Source organism: Mus caroli, unplaced genomic scaffold, assembly GCF_978045245.1.
Source record: "Mus caroli unplaced genomic scaffold, Mus_caroli_1 scaffold_2, whole genome shotgun sequence".
Taxonomy (NCBI): Eukaryota; Metazoa; Chordata; class Mammalia; order Rodentia; family Muridae; genus Mus; species Mus caroli.
The window spans coordinates 152,065,417-152,089,050 of record NW_028227257.1 but is presented as its reverse complement, the minus strand read 5'-3'; the positions used below and the strand labels follow the sequence as shown (position 1 = coordinate 152,089,050).

The 23,634-nt window shown below is 44.0% G+C and overlaps 1 protein-coding gene across 1 annotated transcript in view; it reads left to right on the top strand.

Moving 5' to 3' along the window:
- Ddx31 (DEAD-box helicase 31) overlaps window positions 1-23,634 on the top strand; it is a 65,299-nt gene that overhangs the window by 9,547 nt on the left and 32,118 nt on the right. The window contains exons 7-14 of the mRNA XM_021180170.2: window positions 4,925-4,969; window positions 6,325-6,366; window positions 7,216-7,280; window positions 8,832-8,951; window positions 9,084-9,190; window positions 9,969-10,177; window positions 10,814-10,990; window positions 13,897-13,956. Of these exons, the coding sequence (XP_021035829.1) occupies window positions 4,925-4,969; window positions 6,325-6,366; window positions 7,216-7,280; window positions 8,832-8,951; window positions 9,084-9,190; window positions 9,969-10,177; window positions 10,814-10,990; window positions 13,897-13,956 (825 nt within the window). The remainder of the gene's footprint in view (window positions 1-4,924; window positions 4,970-6,324; window positions 6,367-7,215; window positions 7,281-8,831; window positions 8,952-9,083; window positions 9,191-9,968; window positions 10,178-10,813; window positions 10,991-13,896; window positions 13,957-23,634) is intronic.

Genomic DNA, 23,634 nt, shown 5'->3' with positions numbered 1-23,634 from the left:
ATCAGTTACAAATGATTGTTCTATAAGAATATTTACAGTGGTGTTTCTTTATAACCTTGTGTTCTTGCTTTGTTAGCTGAAGAAGTGAAGGGTGCAGAAGTGCATGCTGTGACTGCACTCACTTCCACAGACGGTCACTTGTCTTGTGGCTCAGTGACCTAGAATGCCAAGCTGTGGGCTTTGCTTTTCTTTTTGTCGTTTGAGGAAAGGTGTAATATAGCTAAGCTTGAGCTCCTGGTCTTCCTGCCTCTGCCCTCCACGTGCTGCGATTGTGGGCTTGTGTCACCATGTCTTGCTGAGCAGTTTTTTAAAGTAAATATTTTATCCAACCATCATACATGTATCCAGAGTGGATCTTGTTCCTCCTTTATTCTCCCTGCTTTTCCCTCCCAGCCCCACCCCCTCAAACTTAATGTCCATTTAGAGCTACCTGTGTATCTGCTGATTGGTTTTTTTGTCAATCTGACACAAACCTATATATGTGGGAAGTAGGAATCTGAATAGAAGAGTTACCTCCATCAGATTAGCTTGTCACAAATCTGTGGGCCACTGTCTTGATTAGTAATTGACGTGGGTGGACCCAGCCCACTGTGGGTGGTGCCAGCCCTAGGCAGGTGGTCCTGGGTGCTATATGAAAGCAGGCTGAGCAAACCGCAAGGAACAGAACAGTAAGCAGCATTCCTCTAGGACCTCTGCATCAAAGCCTGCCTCCAGGTTCCTGCCTTGACTTCACTTCATGATGGCTTTGTAAACTAAATCAACTGGTTTGGGGTCAGTGTTTTATCACAGCAGTACAAAGCAAACTGAGGCAGTGCACATGAGCTATGGGCCAGCCGATTGCTCACAGTGGTTTTTCTGAGGTAGGTAAGTGGGGAATTCCATTTTCTAAGGGTAAATGATTTCCCCATTAAGAACTTTATAGAGAGCTGGTTCATGTACAGTGCTTAGCCTTGTCTCTAGCACACAGAGAAGAATGACTGTAACTTTCTATGTGTCTTACTTACCTGCAGATTCTAGGAGAAATGTCTAATAAAGAATTTTTCTTTCTTTATACCAAGCTGTAGAGTTTGACAATATTTGAGCTGGAGTTAATCCTACAGTTCCAGCCCAGCTCTCACAGATAGTAAACTGAGAGCAAAAGGTCAGGTGACATCAGGCAGGTGACAGGCAGGTGGGAGGCTCTACTCAAACCCTAGACTGAGTGGTGGTTTTATTTTATTTCAGTACTGAGACTGAGCCTGGGGCCTGTGTGTTTTCAGTTCACTCTGTTGTGACATTCTCTCCCATCTCAAGTTTAACTGGGTAGATCCTTTTATGCCTCTGTTCCCAGGGTTACCATAAGATAGCGTGAACTGTTCGTGTAAGTGTTGAGACCTAGCATCTGGAGTTGGTCACTAGATTCTAGCTGTCATCTCCATCAGCAGAGTCATGTGGCCATTTCAAATACCAGTGAGGCTCTGCTTACATTCAGAGGTATTAATACAGGCCTTGTGAGTGTAGATCACTAAGATCAAAGATTGAAATGTCCTGTAGAAATGGTTTTCCAAACTGAATGTGATGACACATGTCTGTACTTCCAACACTTGGGTGGATGGCGAGTTAGAAGACAGGTGACCTAGACAATCATGACTGTTTCAAAAAAAAAAAAAAAAACAAAGCTTTTATAAACTCTAAAGATTAAAGATTTAGATATTTCATTATATGCATGCAGGTGTTTTGTTGGCATATATGTTTATTCAAAATGCCTAGTGCCTGTGGAGATGAGAAGAGGATATCAGGTGCGTGGAACTAGAATTATAGTGAGGCACAAGACTCACTGCCAGGCAGGAATTTTTCAGAGCACCCCTCAATTGTTTTTTTCTCATGTTTCCTTGAGATTAAACTCAGTTTTGTCAAAAAACAAAAACCAACCTATATAAGTAACGTGACCTTCTTAGGACTGGCTAAGTGCAGGTCCGTGTGTGTGTGTGTGTGTGTGTGTGTGAAAGCAACAAGCCTTTTAACTGCTGAACCCTGTAAGCCTCAGTTTAATTCACTGTTTCTAGTTGTGTTCAATGTAGCTCCTTGCAATTCATCATAGAATTACGTCACTTGGAAACCATAAGCAGCAGCCTCGGACCCTAGCTTGCTCTCAGCTGCGGGCTGGTGTGAGTAGGCTCCTTCAACATCTGCTCTCCCAGTTATTTTGGAATTGGCTCTGATTTTTTTAAATATCGTATCCATCCTGCTTCATGTACTCACAGCCTTTGAGGAATTGATGTTTCTTTCTTCTTGTCTGTGTAGTAACACCTTTTGAAATGTCGGAATCTCCTACCATCACATGGTGGCACATTAATCCTGTTGTACTAGCATGTTTACTATTCCTCGCTGGGGCTCCAGTGTAGTCTCACAAAGTTGATGTTGAGTGTAGGCTACTCTGCTTCAAATTCTAAATCCTCCTCTCCTGAGCAAATGTTTCTAGTGCACGACATGAAAGCCAAACCCTAATTGGATTTGCTGTCGAGCCCAACTTCACTTTCACAAGTTGCTTGCTCATGCCCTCTGAGCCCTTGACGAGGAAGGCTCCCTTGACTTTATAGTACCTTCTTTACATTGCTTTGGGTTTTTATTATTTGTTGTTTAGATACAACATGTGTAAACAAATTAAATTATTCAAAGAATTCCAAGGACATATAGGGTAGAAACAAAGCCTCACCTTCCCCAGGCAGGTTGTCGCAGTCATCAGAGAGGACTGCACACTTTCCCGTCACCTTTTTATGTGGAGTCCTTTGTTTCTGCATTGTGCTAAGCACACAGATGTTTGTATATGCTATCACTTGCCCTCTTTTGATAAGGATGTGGTCTAGACCAACCTCACCCTGTTCTCGTGGATTGCAGTTGTGCTGCTGTTGTCAAGCCTTGGGTAGTTTCTCACTGTGTCACCTGGTTGTGCTGCTTGCTTGTATTTTGCCGCTTTGTGGCAGGGTCTCATGTAGCTCTGACCCTGCTCCTCCTCCCTTTGCCTTTCATTATGTGAGTGTCATAAATTACTGAGCCTTGCCCATATCGGCAAGTGGCATTCATACGTTATGTCCAGTATTGTGCTGCAGACAACAGTTACAATTCTGGGCATCTGTGAAATATTCTTCAGCTCCTTTACACACATGTGGCTGTGTAGGAATAATTCCTGGAAGTGGGATTAGTTTTGTGTTAATAGCTAATGCCAGCATTGATCTGTTAGGGGTTTTACTGCTGTGTGTGCCTACCAGCAGTGTGGTATCTGGTCACGGCCCATCGGTACACGGATGCTTTACAAGTCTTTCTGTATTTGATTCTATTCCAAACCCAAGTTGCTCTTGTAACCTCTATGTGTGGTGCTGCCTTGTGACTGCTACAGCTTTAAGTCACTTCCTGTGGGATGTTTTCTCACAAGTGTGTCTTAGTGGCTTCCCGGGGCATCTGGTAGGACTGCCTTATAGTTTAAACTCATTTAGGGGGAGGGAGCAGTCACAGTGATACTGATTCTTCTCGAGGAGAGAATACATCTTTCCTTTAACAAAATCTGCCCCTCGGGTGTGTTTTAGTTGTTTTTCATATAGAATAACTTCCTCATCACTTTTTAATGTTGAGTCCTTTCTTTTTTTTTTGAAAGTTTCTCACTGTGTGATCCAGGTCTACACCAGACTCAGAATTCCCCTCCTCAGTTCCTAAGTGCTGGGATTGTAAACACCAGCCATCATTCCTTATAAACTTCATATATTTTTATATAATAGTTGTATCTTTTGATGTTGCCATTATAAGTGTGAAGTTTTTTTCATTACATCTAATTTTTCATGTTTTAAAAGGCCGTTGAATTTTGGTGGTTCTTTCCTTCCTTTCTTTTTCTTTCTTCCTTCCTTCCTCTTTCTTTCTTTCTTTCTTTCTTTCTTTCTTTCTTTCTTTCTTTCTTTCTTTCTTAATTTCTTTCTTTCTTCTTTCCTTCTTTTCTTTTCTTTTCTTTTCTTTTCTTTTCTTTTCTTTTCTTTCTTATCTAGCATCATGGTCTGTAATCCTAATGTGTGCTTGGGCATCCACGGGGTACAATGAATTGCTCTCCTGTTCACTGTACTGCTCTATCTTGTTATTGTTGTTTTTGAGACAGGGTCTTGCTACGTAGTCCTGGCTGGTCTGGAACTCAGTGTAGTGACCACAGTGGCCTCAAAATTACAGACAACCTTTCTCTGCCTTTCATGTTCTGAGTTTAAAGATGTGCTCCACCGTGCCTGACTGGCTATTGTTTTTTGGTGATTTTGTTTTGTTTTGTGTATGTTTTGTTTGCATGTATGCTTGTGCACCACATGTCTGCATTGTCATAGAAGCCAGAAGAGAGTGTTGGATCCCCTGAAACTAGAGTTGTAGACATTTGTGAGCCATCATGTAGATGCTAGGAACTGAATCTGGCCCAATGGAAGAGCAGCCAGTGCTCTTAACCTCCAAGTTATCTCTCCAGCCACAATTGGCTATTGATTTTTATATTTTTATATTTTACATTCAGCTACTTGACTGCAATGCCTTATTGATTCTGTTATAGTTTCCCCCATCTAAGATAAAATGACATCATATCCTTGTGATTGTAATTTTGTCTTCCAGTTTCCAGTTTTTCATCCTGTTTGGTTGAATGGGCAGGACTGTTGGGACCATAGTTTGTCATCATAGGTGTAGTGGCCATTCTCATCTCCTCTCTTTCTTCCATAGAAAAGCTTCAGAAGGTTTTAGCTGACAACCCATAAATTTTATCTATCTCAGTCTGAACTCCCATCTGTCCTCGTGGGATTTACTTTATAATTCTTTTTAAAGACAGTCTCTCATATAGCTCAAGCTTGCCTCAAACTAAAAACCTTCTGACTCTCCTACCTCAGCCTGTACCTGCCTGTCTACTCATTGGCATTTCTTTTTCTGTCAACAGCGCAGTGATGGACCCTATGCTTTGGTCCTAGTGCCCACCAGAGAGGTAAGCAGCATGCCTGTAGTGTAAAGTTTGTGTGCACTGTAGGTGATGGCCTGTTGACTGGAAGCACTTTCTCTACTTCTTCCCTGCGAACAAATCACTGCACCCTCTTTCCTTAACATGCCTTCTTAAGAACCATCCTGCTGATTTTTGTTAAGTGCTCTTTGAAAATCATAGGCTAGGTATGAGAAAACATTTCTTCATTGTCTAATAAAACTCTAATAATACTTAGATTGCTAGTCCTTCAAAATGAATTAGAAGAATTGCATTTTTCTGCTTCAAGTATTTTAAAGAAAGTGACTGGAAACATGTGGATCTAAAGATGAACCTTGCTGTTAAGTGAAGCTGTGTTAAATTGGACTCCTCTTCACGCGAGTGAAGGAGAGATTGCTTCTGTCAGAGCTGGGTGATGTGTCTGCAAAGAACCTTCAGGGAAATGGAAATTTCCAGATAGCTTTGCTTTCTTTCTTTGTTTCTGACTTTGTTTTCTTTTAAGATTTATTTTTATTTTATGTGTTTGAGTGTTTTGCCTACGTGTATGTCTGTGAACCATATATGTACACTGTCCATGGAGACAGGAAGAGGGTGTCAGATTCCTGGAACTGAAGTTAGAAACAGTTGTGAGTTTCCATGTGAGTGCTGGGAACTGAACCTGTGTCCTCTACAAGAACAGACAGTGCTCTTGACTGCTGAGCTCTCTCCAGCCCCTCTGGTCAGCGTTTCATACAGTCTGTTCTCTCCACCCTGTCTCTGTTTTGTCCAGGGAGGAGCACAGGCAGGGAGGCACATTGAAATATTTACAACAGCAAACCTGTCACTTCCCTCGAATGTTAAAGATTGTAGGCACAGCACGTAACCATGGACACAATTCTGTAGGGCTGTTTTGATGGTGTTTAGTGGTTGCCACCTAGATCAATTTCACTATTCCTATATCCACTGGGCTTTTTTTTTGTAAACTTAGGAGTGACCATGTGCATCTTAGGACACAGCCAAGTTCCCCAAGTGCCTGTCAGGCCACTGTTATATTTTTCCTTTAATGCCCATTATTTTTCTTTCTGTGGAGAGCTAAGACCAGGTTGACTTCGTTTCATTTTCTTCCAGCCTTTTACTGGACTTCTCTGGGTGACACTTTAGGAATCTGAGCCAGCAGAGGGAGCACAGAACACTACTTTTTGTATGTCTAACCCTCATTTCCTAAGCTGACAAATTCCAAGCCAGTCTAAGAAGGTATTTTCAGGGGAGATTCTCTATATAGGATTACCTGTCCTAAGCCTGCGGTCCAGGGTTGCACCCTGATCCGTTTGGATGGTCTTTTCAAGGGACCCTGCTCACTGTCTTCATCTTCTTCATACTTACAGTTGGCTCTGCAAAGCTTTGACACTGTTCAGAAGCTACTTAAGGTAAGACAAGCCGTGTGCCAGTGCTGCCCTCTTGGCTGACGTTGTGAGGGGAAGAGCCATGTCTGTGTTGTTAGGAAAGTGGGAGTGGCTCTGGTCTCCCCAAGAGCAGTTTGTAGGTTTTACTGGCAGACCTTTTTGGTTTTTTGAGACAGGGTTTCTCTATGTAGTCTTTGCTGTCCTGGAAGTCATTATGTAGAGCAGGCTATCCTGGAACTCTTCGATCTGCTTCTGTCTCCTGAGTACTGGGATTAAAGGCATTTGCCACCGCTGCAAGGTAATAACTCTTGCTGGTAGTTGCTAGCAGTTAAGTGTTAGTGTTAGCTCCCCCTGATTCGTAGTAAGCCACGTGCAGTGACTTGAATGTGCAGTCCTCGGAAAACCAGCGGAAAGCATTAAGAACTTTTAAGGGGGTTTGGAAGAGAAGATAGCAGAGCCAAAGTTCAGCACCTGCAAAGGTTGACCAGGAATTTATTTCTCCTTTCTGTGGCCTAGCAGTAAGTGGGAAGTGTGTTGCTTAGGTTTTTATCCCCCACCCTACCTGCAAGGCAGTGAACGTAACTGAAATAATTTTTATTTGGACACCATGAGGAAAAACAGGGGAGCTAGCTACTTGGATCGGTTTACAAGCTCACATTTGTCTTGTCCTGTTGTATAGCTCTGACCTAGACTGCAGGTAATAACTGTAGGTGGTGCTTCGGAGCCACCTGATTGCATCTGCACAGAAGCTCCCCGCATACTGGAGACACTTAGTATTCCCTGCTGCCCATTGGCTTTAGCTAGGAATTTAGGATTAGCTCTGCTTCTAGGGAAGTGGCTTCATGTTGATTGTGGTCTGGTATTTTTATATAGCCATTCACCTGGATTGTTCCTGGAGTGTTGATGGGCGGAGAGAAGAGAAAATCGGAAAAAGCTAGGTAGGAGGAAGTCGGTTTGTTTGTTTAACTCTTGGAGTCTGCCTTGTCTTGTCCAGTAACACTTGGTTCTTCAACATGTGAGAGAGCCTCCTCTGCTACTATGCCTCTTGGTCCCCCATATAGAGACAGACCAGGTCAGCAGTCACCTCTAGACAGTGCTTATTGTCACAGATTCCTTTCATGTGGCTAGTGACTGTACTGTGACTTGCTAAACCCACCCACTGGGTGCCCCACAGGCCTCTTGTTTGGTACACACCCCTTCATGTGACTCCTTTTGGTGTATAATGGGAGTTTGTGGTTTTGCTGTTTAGATATTTAAAAACAGGGCAGCACTTGGGAGGGGTTTCAAGCCTAGCCTTAGCTATATACTGAGTTCAAGACTAGCCTGGACTACATAAGACACTATTCAAAATTAATAACAGCAACAACAAAACAGGATGATAACTTCCTTATGTTTAGCAAGTTCTTAGTGTATTGATTTCCAACTCTGCATTAGAGCTTGTCATTAAAAATTGTCAGACAGGTAGGTAAATGGCACTTCAGTGGTGACACAGTTCTTTGAGTCATCTACAACTTGAGAGTGAACGTAAAGCTTATCACTTAAAAACATTGGCCAGGTTAAATTCAGCTGTAACAGCAGCAGTAGGTCCAGGTCCAGGTCCAGGTCCCACTCCTGCATTTTTTTGTGTCCCTGTGTAGGCTTCCCCTTGCAAGGATACCTCATAGCTTAGGATTGTTGTGGGAACTTCAGCCACTGCACTATAATTTCTTACTAGAAGTGACAAAAATTGTCATAGATCCTCCATGCAGAGGTGCATGTGTGATTATACATACTTTATTCCCTTGCCAGAGCATAGGCATGTTGCTCCACTTGAATGAAAACAAGAGAACCTATCCCAGCAAAATTGTGTTCTATCTCCCTCTATAGAATAATGGGACTGTGGTTGTTTGGAAAATAAGAAAATTAAAGATTTTTTTTGAAGGCCTGAAGAATATGCTAGTTTGGAGGGGCTCATGTGGCTTATACTCACATTGACACATATACATAAAAATTATAGTATATATAAATCTTTTTAAAAGTAGATCTTTTGCCAGGCAATGGAGATGCATGCCTTTAATCCCAGCACTCAGAAGACAGAGGCAGATAGATCTCTGTGAGTTTGTGGCCAGCCTGGTCTACAGAGGGAGTTTCAGGACAGCCAAGGCTACACAAAAAAACCTATCTTGGGGTAGGAATTGATATTTAAAAAGAAGAAATGGAATGGCTAGATGTCCTTCTATCCAGAATGTTCTAGAATGAATCCGTGAATCACATAGAAAGCATTGGGTTATATGCTTAACTCCTTCCAAAGTAAGAGTTATGATTCCATATATCTTCACATCTTAGCAGTTCTACACACAAAACAGTGAAATCTCATGTGTTTGTCCTTTTGATTTGAGGCTGTGGCCATTGTGCTGGACAAAAAATGACTGTCTCCTTTGCATGTTTCTTGTGGTTTTTGTTGCTATGCTGTTTAACATACTTTCTTTTATGATATATGATTTAAACAGACTCCGAAAAGGCATAAATATCCTTATCTCCACTCCTGGCCGTCTAGTGGATCATATAAAATCCACAAAGAACCTTCACTTTAACCGAATACGGTGGCTGATTGTGGATGAAGCAGACAGGTGAGCTTAGTCTAGAAAGCAGGGAAAGTGAAAAGGGGACTGTTTGTCCTGCCATCTCCAGGACAGACCTGCGGCCTGGTAGTATCAGATTTCCTCTTTACGCCAGGTGAAGTCCTTCTCTTAAACTTTCAGGATCTTGGATTTGGGTTTTGAGAAGGACCTCACAGTGATTCTGAATGCTGTAAATGCTGAGTGTCAGACACGGCAGAATGTCCTCCTGTCAGCGACACTCACAGAAGGTGAGTTGAGAAGTAGCTATGGACTGAGGCAGTGGGGTACCCCTCTTAGGGAGAAGGAACAGCTTTTCCTCACTGTCCTGCATACCCAGGGGGTCCTGTGAACCCCCGTAGTCTGGCACACACACTAGGGTGCATGAAAGGCCGACCGCCAGCCAGCACTTGCCGTGGCTTTGCCCTCTCCTTAGCATTAGTTTTAATGTTGTCGTCGCAGTTTTCATTAAGAGTCCACATTCTGACTCCTCTACCATAGCAAGAGATTCTTAATTGTTTTGCAGATGGCTTGAAAACCAGGCTTAGAAAACAAAAGTACTTCACCAGTTCTGCCAGGGCTTTCCTGGCCATGTGTGGTTTAGTTGATTATCTAGACCACAGTAAGGTAACACGAGCTCTGTGCCATTTGTGTGACTTTTAAAGGATTACTGAGGAACATTACTCGAGAGAGAATCTTCACAAAAGAGAGTCTGTGGTCAGATAAATTTGAGAATTGTTTTATGACCTCAGTCTTTTGGGTTATGGTTATCATGAGTTCAGTAAAGATTCTGAGAAGGCCTTTGGCCAAGAAGTCTATAAAACTCTTTTGATGTGAGTTTTCTGTGGTGAGCAGAGAACCTTTGGTACAGTGAGGTGCAGACAACCTGATGAGAACATAGAAATGCTAGAAATTGTGGGCATTGGGCTGTGGCAAGAGGACAGATCAGTGTTGGACTTTTCCTAAAAAGCATGTGTTCTGGAGGTGTATATGTGACCACCCTTTTTTGTCCTTCTCATTGTATCTAAGGTGTAACACGGCTAGTTGATATCAGTTTGCACAATCCAGTCAGTATCTCTGTCCTGGACAAAAACTGCAACCAGCCCAATCCTAAGGAAGTTGCTAGGATCCAGCTCAGCAGCTTTGCCATACCAGAGAGTCTCGACCAGCATGTGGTGTTGGTTCCCAGCAAGCTACGTCTTGTCTGCCTTGCAGCCTTCATCCTGCAAAAGTGCAAGGTAGGAGTGTGGCTTAGATCTGGACCCATCTTAGGAAGTAGATTTTCGTTTGTGCCGGGTAAGCACAGCTTTGTGCTAAGGGACCAAGACAAGAAAGGAAGGAGCTGTTAAGTCTGTTCTGAGTGCATGGGTAAGCGAGTGCCTGCGTGCATGCATGATTATGAATCCCAGAACAGTGGTAAAGAACCCAAAATCTGCCTTTTGGGGGCTAACATTGGGGGAATGTCACAGATAACAGGATTCAGGTGTGAGGTGTTTCGCACACTCTCCTACACCTAGTGTATTTGCTTCCCAGATTCATGGGGTGACTCTGGGATGTGAGATAATGGCTTTAGGAGTCACTGCACACTGGGGCCGTGGCCTGGGTCACTGATGGTGAAAGGCCAACGTGCATGGACTAGCTCATCCTAAAAGACATTTGTTTCTTTTTAAGCTTGGAGCTCTTGTCATTTTCCTTTCTGTCATCTTTGTAGGGTAGAATATCAATGTTGGTATTTTTTAATAATTAAAAGCTGTGTCTCCGTATTTCCACATCAGGGCCAGCCTGTACCTGTACCTTAGAGGCAGACATGCTGCTCCTTTTGAGGGCGTCTGTGCTTACGGCCATGTGCCTGCTTTCCGCTTGTGTTTGTGTAGTTTGAGAAGAACCAGAAGATGATTGTCTTTTTCTCCAGTTGTGAATTGGTGGAGTTCCACTACAGCCTCTTCCTTCACACCCTGCTTTGCCACTCAGGGACCCCTACAGCAGAGCATCTGCCATCTGCCTCCTGGCCACTGAAATTCCTTCGGCTACATGGCAACATGGAGCAGGAGGTGAGCCCGCTCTTCCCCACCCCCCATGCCATGAACCTGGTAACTAGAGAGTCCTAGTGCACTTATGTCCTTTTCAGGCTTTCTTGGCCCAGGACAAAAAAAAAAGAAAAAAACCACAGCCAAAAGCAGGGAGCTGCTGGCGGATGAGGTGAGGGAGCTCATTGTTCCTTGGGCTCCTTCTCTGGAGTTGCCTCTTCCACCTGAGAGAGCTCACAGGCCTGCTTGGCCTGCGTCTACTTGAGCCAGCTGTTACGGCAACTGAGTAGCACTAAGTAGCTGGCACCAGGGAAGGCTTTTGCCTTTTTAGTACCCAGTGTGTAATTAGGGCTTGATGTCTTCAAATTAAGAGCATTAATGGAGCTAAATTGTGGATCCCATATGGTACTGCTGAGCACGGCGGCTGTCATTGTCAACAAGACACAGCGTTACACTCTGAGCACTTGGGGCTGGGAGAGGGTACTGCACACCAAAAGCCTATGGTCCCTGTTGTTTCTCTGCAGAGTGAGCTTTCTGAAGAAGAACACCCTTCCCTGCATTTAGATGTCCCATGTAAGCCTCACTCCTAGGCTCTTAGCCAGGCCATGCTAGGGAGCTGGGAGGGATACCTCCCTCGTAAGACAGTGCATAGCTTGAAGCAGAAGCCATCTTGTGACGAGTTTTCCAGGCATCTTAGAAAATGAGAAAGTTGCAAGTTAGGGTAGCCTTGTTATGTTGAGAGCTAAAAGAGATCCACAGGTTTGAGGTGATTGAGAAGCAGATCTGTTCCCTTATGGTTTTGTTTTAAGTGGAGCCTACAAGTGACCTTGTTGAAGGTCACTCATGGACTCAGCTTCTTTGCCACTAGTTATATAGAAGTCACAGAATATTCCGGCCTTTGTAAGATTCCTATTATGCTTTCAGCTCCCCAGTTGGTTGAGTCAGTTGGTTTTTTTCTTGAGTACCATGTGTGGTTTAGGGGTTTGTTTTAAACTTGGTTTTTAATTCTTTGGGCCCTTGTTTCCCAGAGCCATTTCTTGGGAGGTGACTGAGGACAATGGGGAGCTTATGGACCTAAAAGACTGAAGGGGTTTTAGTAGATAGTTAAATGATATTAGACTGTCCATCTCATATGTGATGTAGTAAGTCCTACATGGTATGCCTTCTGGGACAGACTGCTTGTCTTCTGGCTCTCTGACTTGAGATAAGAATATAACCCTTGCCGGGCGGTGGTGGCACACGCCTTTAATCCCAGCACTTGGGAGGCAGGGGCAGGCAGATTTCTGAGTTTCAGGACAGCCTGGTCTACAGAGTGAGTTCCAGGATAGCCAGGGCTACACAGAAACCCTGTCTCGAAAAACAAACAAACAAACAAACAAAAAGAATATAGCCCTCCTCCCCAAAGAAGGCCATGTTGCTATCTGTGGCCCACCAAAAGCTAGGTGGATGTCAGTGGTCTGTGCTATCACCTGAAGCCATGTTGATGTCCCTGGCCTGTGCTGGCACCAGAGAGCATGCTGGGGTCTGTGACACATGCTAATGCTGGAGGCCATGTGAATGGCCATGATCCATGCTCCCACTGACTGTGAAGGGTAGGAATCTACTTTTGCAGAGTTAAGAGAACGTCATAGAAGGCTTCTGTGACAACCCTACCCCCACCCTGTCCCAAAAAATGTATCAGCTTAGCCAGTGAGTTTCTTAAGTAGGAGTACTTACATTAAGACTTGAATAGCCCCTGGGGAAGGTTGGCTGCTGTTGTGTCCCTTGATGCCCTGAGTGAGGTGTGCTTGCAGCTGCCGTAGGACAGAGTACACACCCACAAATGACTAGAGCTGTTCACCATAGTACTTGGGACCGTGCCAGTGCCTACAGGGAGACATCCTTTCAGACATTTTATTTATCTGTTGACAACAGGTAGATAAAGCCAGATCTCAGGTATATGCTTCACCTTGATCTAGGCCGATCGGTATGCACTCAAGAGTTCATGATTCACTCCCCTTCACCACCACAGATCTCTTGTTAAAAATCTAACTAAAGGAGCTGTTGGTTAGTACAGAGACTTTTTTAAAGAGAAGCTCACCTAGTGACAAAACACTGGTCATGCAGTAATGTTCCAGCTGATTGGCTAAGCCTTATTGAGCTCCATGAGATGTTGTGGTATTAGGGTTTTTATTGGCAGAGATGCTTATGTTTGACTGGTATATGATTAAGGCACATTACAGTGAGGCATTGTGTTTGTAACTACGTGGGCATAAAAAAGGAGCTTAAAAGGCAGTACTGGTGAACAGCTTTAATCCCAGCACACAGAAGGCAGAGGCAGATGGATCTCTGAGTTTATGGATAGTCTAGTCTATAGACTGAGTTCCAAGATGGCCTGGGCTATACAGAGAGACCCTGCCTCTAGACAGACAGACAGGCAGACAGGTAGACATTAACATGATGTACTAACAGTGAATGATTTGTGTACTTAGTTTATTCACTTAGGGTTGCATAATTTTTAGATTTAAAAACTAGACACAATTAGGGAAATTTTTAGGCTCTCCAACTAATATTTCTTTAATAATATTTTAAATGGGTTACTTCTTTGCTGGTGCTGGTATTTAGGGATGAATTACATTGATACTGGCTTATTGAAATGTGCTGCTCGCAAGGCTCTGTTGCTTTACCTGGTCTCAGGTTCAGTCATACAAGTACATCTCATGAGATGTGAAGAAACCACTTCCTTCCTCTTTGCTGCTGAACCTCTTTGGGCTTCAAAGACCTAAACCTTTCTATACCAGAAAAAAAGTTAGAACAAATAAAATTTGAAACGTTGTGTTTAAACTTGCCTTGCTAGCATTTATCTCAAATAAAATTTTGAAACATTATGTTTAAACCTGCCTTGCTAGCATTTATCTCAAAAGTTTCTCTGGCTTTTCCTGTTTCTGCAGGAAAGAACATCTGTGTTTCATGAGTTCTCCCATTCTGAAACAGGAGTCTTACTCTGCACAGTAAGTATCACTCCACTCTGTCAGGGTTGAGTCCTGTGACTACAGTGGCAGTAAGTATTTTGTTGCTGTTATTTAAGACAGGGTCTTCCCTGTAGTCCTGGCTGGCCACACAGAGATCCTCCTGCCTCTGCCCTCTAGCTGCTGCGATTTAAGGTGTGTGCCACCGCGCCCAGAGGTAGCTGTGACTTCTGATCCTCTGACAGTTTGTCCTGTGTTCAACCTCCTGGATAGTTGGCACACTTGGGCCTCTTGGTGAATATGGTTTCTCTGCACCTCTGGATTGCCACCTGGCTGTGCCACATGGTACTGGCTGCCACTGTTGAGAAGACTTGGTGATTTGCTCACTAATAGTGGCAGCTGTTAGTCTGAAAAGGTGTGAATTTATCAACCAAAAACTTGTAAATTACAGCAATCGGGAGTAATTGGAGCTGAGAAAGTCTTTGCACAACAAGGTGCCTGTACTTGCTCACCTTCTTAAGGAAAAGTCTCAGCGCTTGGCAGGTTCTATCTGCTCTTTTCTGAGATTATCACTGTGGCACTGGGATGGGTTCTGTCTGCTCTACTTTAAAACTATCATTGTCTTAGGAGCTTCAGGCCAGTTCATTTGCCTCAGTCTGCAGTGCTGTCTTGTGGCCTCCAGCATATACCTCACTCACCTTTGTACTGTGCATCTCCAGTGCTGTTTGGAGATTGAAAACACATGCCTTACATATTCCCCACCTCCCTAGGGATCCAGTGTTCCTTAGCTGTTACTTATTCCCGCCCCTTCTCCTGTGCTATTTGAGTGATATAACTCACAAATGGCTATTAGAGAAACTCTGTTTAGATAAGATAGTAAGGTAACTGTACCGTGAACTTAGGAAGTCTTGCAAGCCAGTGCTGGGTAGAAACAGTGACATTTAGCTATTTGAATGCCTTATTTACTATAGTTACTTTTTAAGGAACTCCTACCCCATGTTTAGTTCAAAAGTAATAGAGTCTGTCTTCCTTCAGAAACAGTTTGTGGGTAAGGCCAGCTTCTCGAGTGTGCGTGTGCATGCGCACACCCTTCCATCTACTATAAGACCTACCCAGAAACCTCACCCCAATGCCATTTTTTTATGTTTATGGCAAAGTGACCAACACATATTTCTTGAGACCTATACACATTGTTTATTTTCCCTTAAATACTTGCCTCCCAAGGAGACCTATGTCAGAGCAAATAACTTTTCTGAAGCAAAGATTAAATTCAAATATGGTATTTAGTAAGGAAATGTCCAGTAGCCCTTCCCCCAATGGGAATGTTCTGGAGCTCTCACTGCACTTGTTTGCACTCCTCTTTCCACCTAGAATAGACTGGCCAGCTCCCACCTAGAACTCCAGTTCCTTTTCACTAGGCACGTGTTGTGTACTATGTCTCTGATGTGCACACCTTTCCAGATGTTATGTGCAGGAGCCTAAGCTCCAAGAAGACAGGGCTGTTTATTTTCAGTTCTATCCCAGTGACAACACAGAGAGGAGCATAGCAGGCCCCATGGTATTTATGCAGGAGCTGAGTTGGGTAGATAGGCCTCCAAGACTGATTAGTGAGACCTGTTTTTAAAAGACAGAGGCGTGGTTTAATGTACTTGCTTATGAAGAATAAGTTCTGAAAAGTCAACTTAAACATTTTCTCTGTTGAAACACAGAGTAGTAAGAACCTTTATGCTAGAATGGGAGTTAGGAGTCTGAATGTCCTAGATTTACCATGTGGTTTGGTTTGGTTTGGTTTGGAGATCCCCTGTATGTAAAAAATATGCTTTACAGACACTGAGGATCTTTACATTTCAGAAAGTCCAGGTATCTGAAGCTGAGTGTTTTAGAAGCCCTACATGAAGGAAAAGATCACATTTTCTGAAGTAAATCTTGCTGGGATCAAAAGCATGTTCTCATTTCCTGTTGTATCTGACTGCTACCTGCAGGCAGTTGATGTCAGCTAGCCATTGTCGTGGCAAAAGCACAGATCCTTCAGCTCCTGCCCACATCTAATTTCCTGAACTCTTGGTCGTGGTGCTTGGCTTGTTCAGATTGATTCCAGCATGAATACTGTGGTCTCAACTTTTCTCAGTGCTGCAGAGACTACGAAACTGAGTAGGACTCGCCTCTGAGCCAAGGTGCAGCTCAGGTTCCATGGTGCAAGGTTCTGTGTCCCTTTGTGTCTCTGCTGCTACTGTTACATTTGCTTTCTCTCTGTACTGTGTCTGTGAGCCATAGTATGAGAGCCATACTGGGATAGATGATGCTCGGGTTGGGGAGATAATGTCACTCGGACTCCTTATAAGCAGCCTGTTGCTTGCCAGGCTATCTGAACACTCCAGGAGACTCCGTGGTCTTAATGAGGAATGAGGACCATGTCAGCATGAGGCAGATGGAGAGCTGGTTTCTCTTGATAAATCATGTTGTTAATGGTGTGGGGATTTTCCCCTTTATACCAAGCCTTTTACCTTTAACTAACCACCCTAGATTCTTTTAATACGGCTAGGGAAGCCTGGGTGGACGCCTTTATGAAAATATGCAGACTTTGTATAACTACACAGTGTTCCTTACTGTTTGCAAACTTCTCTACTTCATTTTTTCTTCCTGCTAGTAACAGTTAAGAGTATGTAAGATGTGTGTTCCTCTTAATTGTACTCGTCTTACAAACTAGGACCTTTGTAATTTCAGGAGGTTTCCCAGGACCAGATATGTATTAGGGCTCTTGTAGACTGACTCTTTGATAAGCTAGGGCTGTGGTAAGGGGATGGGCACGTAGAACTAAAGGATAGTTGGGACAGAAGCTTGCTATGTACAAGAGAACTCTTCACTGAGGAGGGATGGATGATGGATTGATCATCACCTCCCTGTAATCCCAGGATTGGGAAAGCAGAAGAGGAAGATCCAAACCTAGACCTCAGAACACCCTGTCTCAAAAACATGAATGAGGCAGAGTAAGGACAAGACAGGACCTTGAAACTTAAAGGCCTGGTTTTTTGTTTGTTTGCTTGTTTGTTTGTTTAAAATAGGATTAAGAAATCAAAGGAATTAGGCTTGGGATTTTGAGCTCAGAGCATTTTTTTCTGCCTGTTTGTTGTTATGAATTGCCCAGAGCCAAGGCAGAAGGAGGTACTGTCCTTAGTTCCATGCAGGGAAATGCCACTGGGTCACCACAAAATGAAATTCCAGAGTCCCCTCTGGTTTTAAGGTGGGCACCTTGGTTTTTCCTGGCGTGTTTGTTCTCCTTGGTTACCCCTGGATGAGTGGGATGCAGTGCTTCCGATTCCTGAGTCTGTTGGTTAAAAACAGCTAGGATGGATGGCCCATAGATGTCTACCAGGTAGGTAGGTGTCTGCTTAAAAGATACAAGTGAGTCAGCTGTGCTGCCCCTGCACTGGCTCATTGCTTTTGCTTTGTTTTCTCTGACCAAAATACACTGTGGTCTGCAGTTCTTAATTTCCTCTCCTCCTAGGGAATTTACTGTGCCAGCAGCCAAGAGACAAAGGAGCAAGGACTGTACGTGTCCCGAGACTGGGTTCAGTGCCTGCATGAGTGTAGTTCTTATGCTTCTCCGGTTGTGCTTTTCAGGGAAGTTTATCCTTAATGCTGCGTTTCTTCTCTGCTAATGGAAGGCTCATTTGGAGACTGTTTGCTGTTTACTCAGTCACGCTAACTCATGTTGCCAGTTTTTTGGCGACTCCAGCCAAGATCTCTTGCCTCTGACAGCTTCTGCACTCTCCCCTTCCTCCTCTGATTACGCAGCCCAATCTGTCACCCGGACAACAGGGGCCTGTACCCTGCTGATGGCTTTCCACACATGGCAATAATGACTTTTGGCAGGCCAGGAAGGCGTCAGAGGCGAGTCTATGCGTCCCCTCTCAGAGAGATGGCAGGCCCCCTCTCCCTGTTAGTAAAAGCACTTTGTGAGGTTCTTGGGTAAATAAATGAGTCATTTTAATCCAACTGACAGGCTGGCACCTGAGCAAGCTGCCTTCCATCTGTACTCCTGGGTCTCATGGAGGCTGCCAGTTGTCGAGCCCAGGGCCTTCAAGGCTTCATTGGTGAATGTCTTTCAGAGCTGACTTTAGTGATTCTTTTGCCCTAATTAGGTTAAAGGAATGAAATGAGGCTGTGATTAGGCTTAAGTTCTGAGAACTGAGAGGACAGAACTGAAGGCTTTCCAGCAAGTCAATTTTCTGTTGACGTAGTGTAGGTAGCTAACACCTTCCTGGAAGATGGGGCCATTGTTGGTTTGTCTCTGGTACCTGTCCAGGGCCAAGCACGAAGTGGTGAAGAGGAGTTACACTTGCCACCATTTCTTCATTATGAAGCAGTACACTTGGGTTACAGCTCTAGGGTGGTTCTCTTTTGTCCTTTATTAACAAGGCAGGTCTTAGCCACAGTACAGGTAGGTGCCTTGGTCCTGTGGGCTGACTGGCCTCTCCAGGCTGGCTGGCTCCTACTGCTGCCATACTGGTACCAGTCCTCCCTGGTGTGGACCAGGTCTGATATCCTTCCCTCTACCTCTGGTGCCTGGGCAGGGGATGCAGAAAGTGTATGGATTAAACATAGGTGAAAAGTGCCTGGCTATTCTCAAGCTCTACCCAACAAAAGAAACGGCCTGAGGTGGCACATGGCAACAGCCTTCACTTGAGAGGCTGAGATGGGAGGAATGGAGTTCAGGATCAGCCTGAGCTCCATAGCAAGGCTGCCAGAGACAGGGTAGATAGCTGGCTGAAGCCGAAGTGGTAGATGAGAAAATTGTCATACCAGCGCCTAGGGCTGCATGTGTCCTTCAGCACCATTTGGGTTCAGTAAGTGTCACCATATCAACTGTTGGTTTGGGTTGTTCTGTAGTGCAGGGAAGCTCACTCAAGGCCTCACACACACCAGGTAAGTGCTGCACCACTAGGCTGTATCTTCAGTCCTATTGTAGAATTTAATGTCTCTCCTTGTTGCATTTACTAAGCTTGCTATGTGGGGTGGAACGTGTGAGAGCCAGACATGGCCTTTCCAACCTCAGTTTCATCTGGATGCTGCTGTAGTTATCTCTGTCTATCCCAGGCAGCAAAGCATTGAGCTTTTCACCAAGCCTGTCTGTAAAGCTCAAGAGCACACACACCTTCTTTGTTTCCTCACAACAGAGCACTGAAAACCACTTAGCAGAATGAAGAACCATCAGTCTTCCCAAACATTAGCAGTAGGTTCTACTGAGAGCTTCGCCTGCTCCCTGTTGGGAGAGAACATTCTAGACTGCTTTCTGAACCATTTCTCCACAGCACCAGCTTCAGGCACTTGAAGGATGTTGGGCTGATGGCATTAGCTTCTGCATACACACTTAGCAGTGCAGCCCCATCCTGCTCAGGCCTCTTGTTCAGTCCTATCTTGCTTTTTACAGAAACTTAGGAGAGATTTGTTTGTCTATCTACATTCTTACTTTTAGTCATTGTTTTGACTTTTTTTTTTGTACAGAGTTTCATTATGTAACCCTCACTGGCCTGAAACTTGCTGTTCTAAACCAAGCTGGCTTCAAACTCATAGAGATCTGCCTGCCTCTTATCTCTCAAGTGTTTGTAGTAAAGGCCTGAGCCTATACACTGATAAAATCCTTACTTTAAAAAGGTGGTAGGGAGCCGGGCGCTTTGGCTCACGCCTTTAATCCCAGCACTCGGGAGGCAGAGGCAGTCGGATTTCTGAGTTCGAGGACAGCCAGGGCTACACAGAGAAACCCTGTCTCTGGAAAAAAAGGAAGGAAGGAAAAAAAAAAAAAAAAGGTGGTAGGGGAAGCTGGTTTTCTCCCCTGAGACAGGGTTATTCTGTGTAGCCTATGTAGACGGGGAATTTACAGAGATCGACCTGCCTGTCTCCCACATGCTGGGCTTAAAGGCATGCACCAATACTACCTTGGGAAGCTGTTTTTAACCCCAACATGTCTCAGCAATGAAATTAAGGAAAACCGGGTAGATTTAGTCATTCCTTGTATCATCAGGGTAGCAGTTGATACAGACAAGGAATATCCATAGAACTGAGATCCTTGGATGAAATGTTTAGGGAAATGATACTACCATGACTTTAAGTCTGACTTCCCAGTTATGTCCCTTATTGGTAGGCACCACTTATTCCCATGATTGTTTCCTGTGTTCAGCTCGTAGGCCTCCTAATGTCATGGAACCATATATAATCCATAGCACCCTAAAGATACCATGTCTGCCAGACTCCTGCCTGAACCTTACCATGTGGAAAGCAAATAGGAATACCTGAAGTTTGGGATGTTTCTTGGGACAGCATCAAAAAACTAAACAAGGAACTGGTTCAGCAATTAGGAGCACCTGCTCTGCAGGACCTGGGAGGACCTGGGTTTGGTTCCTAGTGCCCACATCAGTGATTCATAACCACCTGTAAAAACTCCAGTTCCCGGGGATCCTACACCCTCTTCTTGTCTCCACTATACCTGTGTGCACATATATTCAGGCCCACACATAAAGAAATTAAAATTCAAAAGTCAGTGGAAAGCAGGGATGCTGTGTTAGGGTTCTACTGCTGTGAAGAGTCACCACGACCATGGCAACTCTTACAAAGGAAAACATTTAGCTGGGCCTGGCTTATTGTTCAGAGGTTTAAGTCTATGTTATCATTGTGTCAGGAAGCATGACAGCATGCAGGCTGACGTGGTGCCAGAGAAGTAGCTGAGAGTTCTACATCTGGATAATTAGGCAGTAAGAAGAGAGTGAGTGACACTGGGCCTGGCTTGAGCTTCTGAAACCTCTAAGTCCCCCTCCATCCAACAAGGCCATAACTCCAATATGATGCCACTCCCTTTGAATTTTTGGAGGGCCATTTTCATTCAAACCACTATTGGCCCCATTCCAGATTAAGGAAGTCTATAACTCTTGAGCAAGGACTGTGTTCATTGCTCATTTCTGTACTAGAAGGCAAAGCATTTTTACAAGTCATCTCAGTTTGAGTCGAGAAATTTGCCACTGAGTATTGATGAGAAAACTGTTTCTCATTCTCTTGGAGTTGCATATGGAAGCTGGTAGAACAGAACTGTTTGACGTGGGAGCCCTTCCTAAAGTATTGCAGACTGAAATGTCACGACATTTGCACATGGCTTTAGACAATTAAAGATTGTGTATGCATGTGTGTCATGCTCACTCAACTCTGTGTCTCCTTGTCTGTCAGATGGAAGGAGAAAGCAAATGCGCTAAGGGTTAGCAGCTGATGTGCTACAGAAGAGATGGTGGACACTCACTATTCTGTAGGTTGAATGTTTTCTATATCAAAATTTCAGGGAAAATGATAACACCTATTCTTTAAAACAAAGCAAACACCGTAAGAAAATATAAACAGAAAAGTAAGAACCACCTTGAATTTCTCTGTCTGGAAATCAGGTACTTTTTGTTGTGTGAGACAAGCTTTCACCATGTGGCCCTGGCTAGCCTGGAACTTGCTATGTACACGAGGCTGGATTTTAGCTCAGTGTCACGATCCTGACTCTGCCTCTGAAAACCGGGATTGTGGAATTATAGGTGTGAACCACCACACATAGCTGTTGGCAGTTTTGAGCCTCCTTTGGAGTATTCATCCATCTAATTAATGAATTCTTTATTATTATTTCTCATTGATATTCCCACCCTCACCCCCAGGTTTTTTTGGCTGTGAAAATCAGATCATTTGTTTCTTATTTCTTTTCCTGTATGTGTGCATAAGTGTGCAAGTGTGGGCATGACTTTGCCCATGTATGGGGTTAGAGGACAACTTTGGTCAGCCCTCTCCTACCTATTTGAGACAAGTTCCCTCGGTTGTTTCCCACTGTGTGTGCTGACTGGCCCATGAGCTTCCAGGGACTTTTCTGCCTCCATTGACTCATTGGACACGTAGGCAGGCACCACTGTGCCTAGTTCTGTGTGGGTTTGGGGCATCCCGCCTGCCTGCCACGCACAGCACCTGCTGACCTCCTCAAGCTCTCACTTTCTTAAGCTCTCCTTCTGAAGTGCACCTTTTTGGAGTTGTTTAGCATGTTCCTAATCTCCTGTATCTCTGCAAATTAATAATTGGTTCTAGACAGTTGATGAGATTTGGTTTCTAGGCTTTAGCTTTTAGCAAGAGGTATCATAGACCATCCTGACTCCTACTGCATAAGAGCTGATCACCGTCCTTCACACCAGACACTCTAGTGTCCACTGTGTGTCTTTGGCAAATCTTTCTCCTGGTCTTCTCTCCCTGAAGGTACCAAAAAAAGAACAGTGATTATTTAAAAAAAAAAAAAGAAGAAGAAGAATATATATATATATATATATATATATATATATATATATACACACACACACACACACATATACATATATATACACACATATATATATGTCTTAGTCAGGGTTTCTATTCCTGGACAAAACATGATGACCAAGAAGCAAGTTGGGGAGGAAAGGGTTTATTCGGCTTACACTTCCATACTGCTGTTCATCACCAAAGGAAGTCAGGACTGGAACTCAAGCAGGTCAGAAAGCAGGAGCTGATGCAGAGGCCATGGAGGGATGTTCTTTACTGGCTTGCCTCCCCTGGCTTGCTCAGCCTGCTCTCTTATAGAACCAAGACTACCAGCCCAGAGATGGTCCCACCCACAAGGGGCCTTTCCCCTTGATCACTAATTGAGAAAATGCCTGACAGTTGTATCTCATGGAGGCATTTCCTCAACTGAAGCTCCTTTCTCTGTGATAACTCCAGCTGTGTCAAGTTGACACAAAACTAGCCAATACAACATACATATACGTGTGTGTATATGTATGTATGTATGTATATATATACATATGTGTGTGTACAAGTATGCTTATGTTTCTTACACAAAAGCATTTTACACATACACAAAGTTTCTTAGAAACTCTCCAAGTTAGTGGAATTTTCTTCTTTTTCTATCTTTTGTTCAGTCTGTTTCTTCATTGACACTGCTGAAGGAATAGCTTCTACTTACCTGGTATTGCCTTTTGCCAGCATCTCTGTGGAAGTGAGGCTGCTTTCTAGGAGGCAAATGCAGATGTGCTTTCCAAGTCTCACCAGACTCCCTGCCGTGAGAGTGTTGAGTTCTGCACCCAGCATCTCCTGCATAATACAGTATACTGTTGACAAATGAGGCAAGAAGAAATGAAGTAAGCTGCACCTGAAGTTACCACATAGTTGTATCCTAGGCTTCAAACCTTTTTTTTTTATCCTGATAAATGGAGATGATAGCTGTTTTTAAGATTAGGCAAGGCAGGTTGGTGAGATGGTGCCACAAATAAAGGAACTTGCTATTAAGCCTGACCACATGATTGTAGTCCTAGGAATCCTGTAGTATGAGGCGAGAACCAATGCCACAGGCCTTCTTCTGACTTCCACACTTGTGCAGTGGCATGTACCCCCCCCCCCCAATTAAGTGAGGTTGCCGTAAGTAAAATGCTGAATGCTGGACTCTTGCTATGGTTGCTCGACTTAAATGTGAAAGCTGAGTACATATTACCACTATAGACTGGGTGCTTCCATCTAGTCTGCCAGAATGGCAGATAGAGAGCTGAGAACTTTGGCTCTTTGGATGGTGACCAATTGAAAGGGAAAATAAATCTCTGACCCTTTTATGACTTCTTAGCTGTCCAATCAAGTCTTTGAAGTGATGGGCAGGTTTGGAATGTATCCTCATCTTAACTCCCAGAA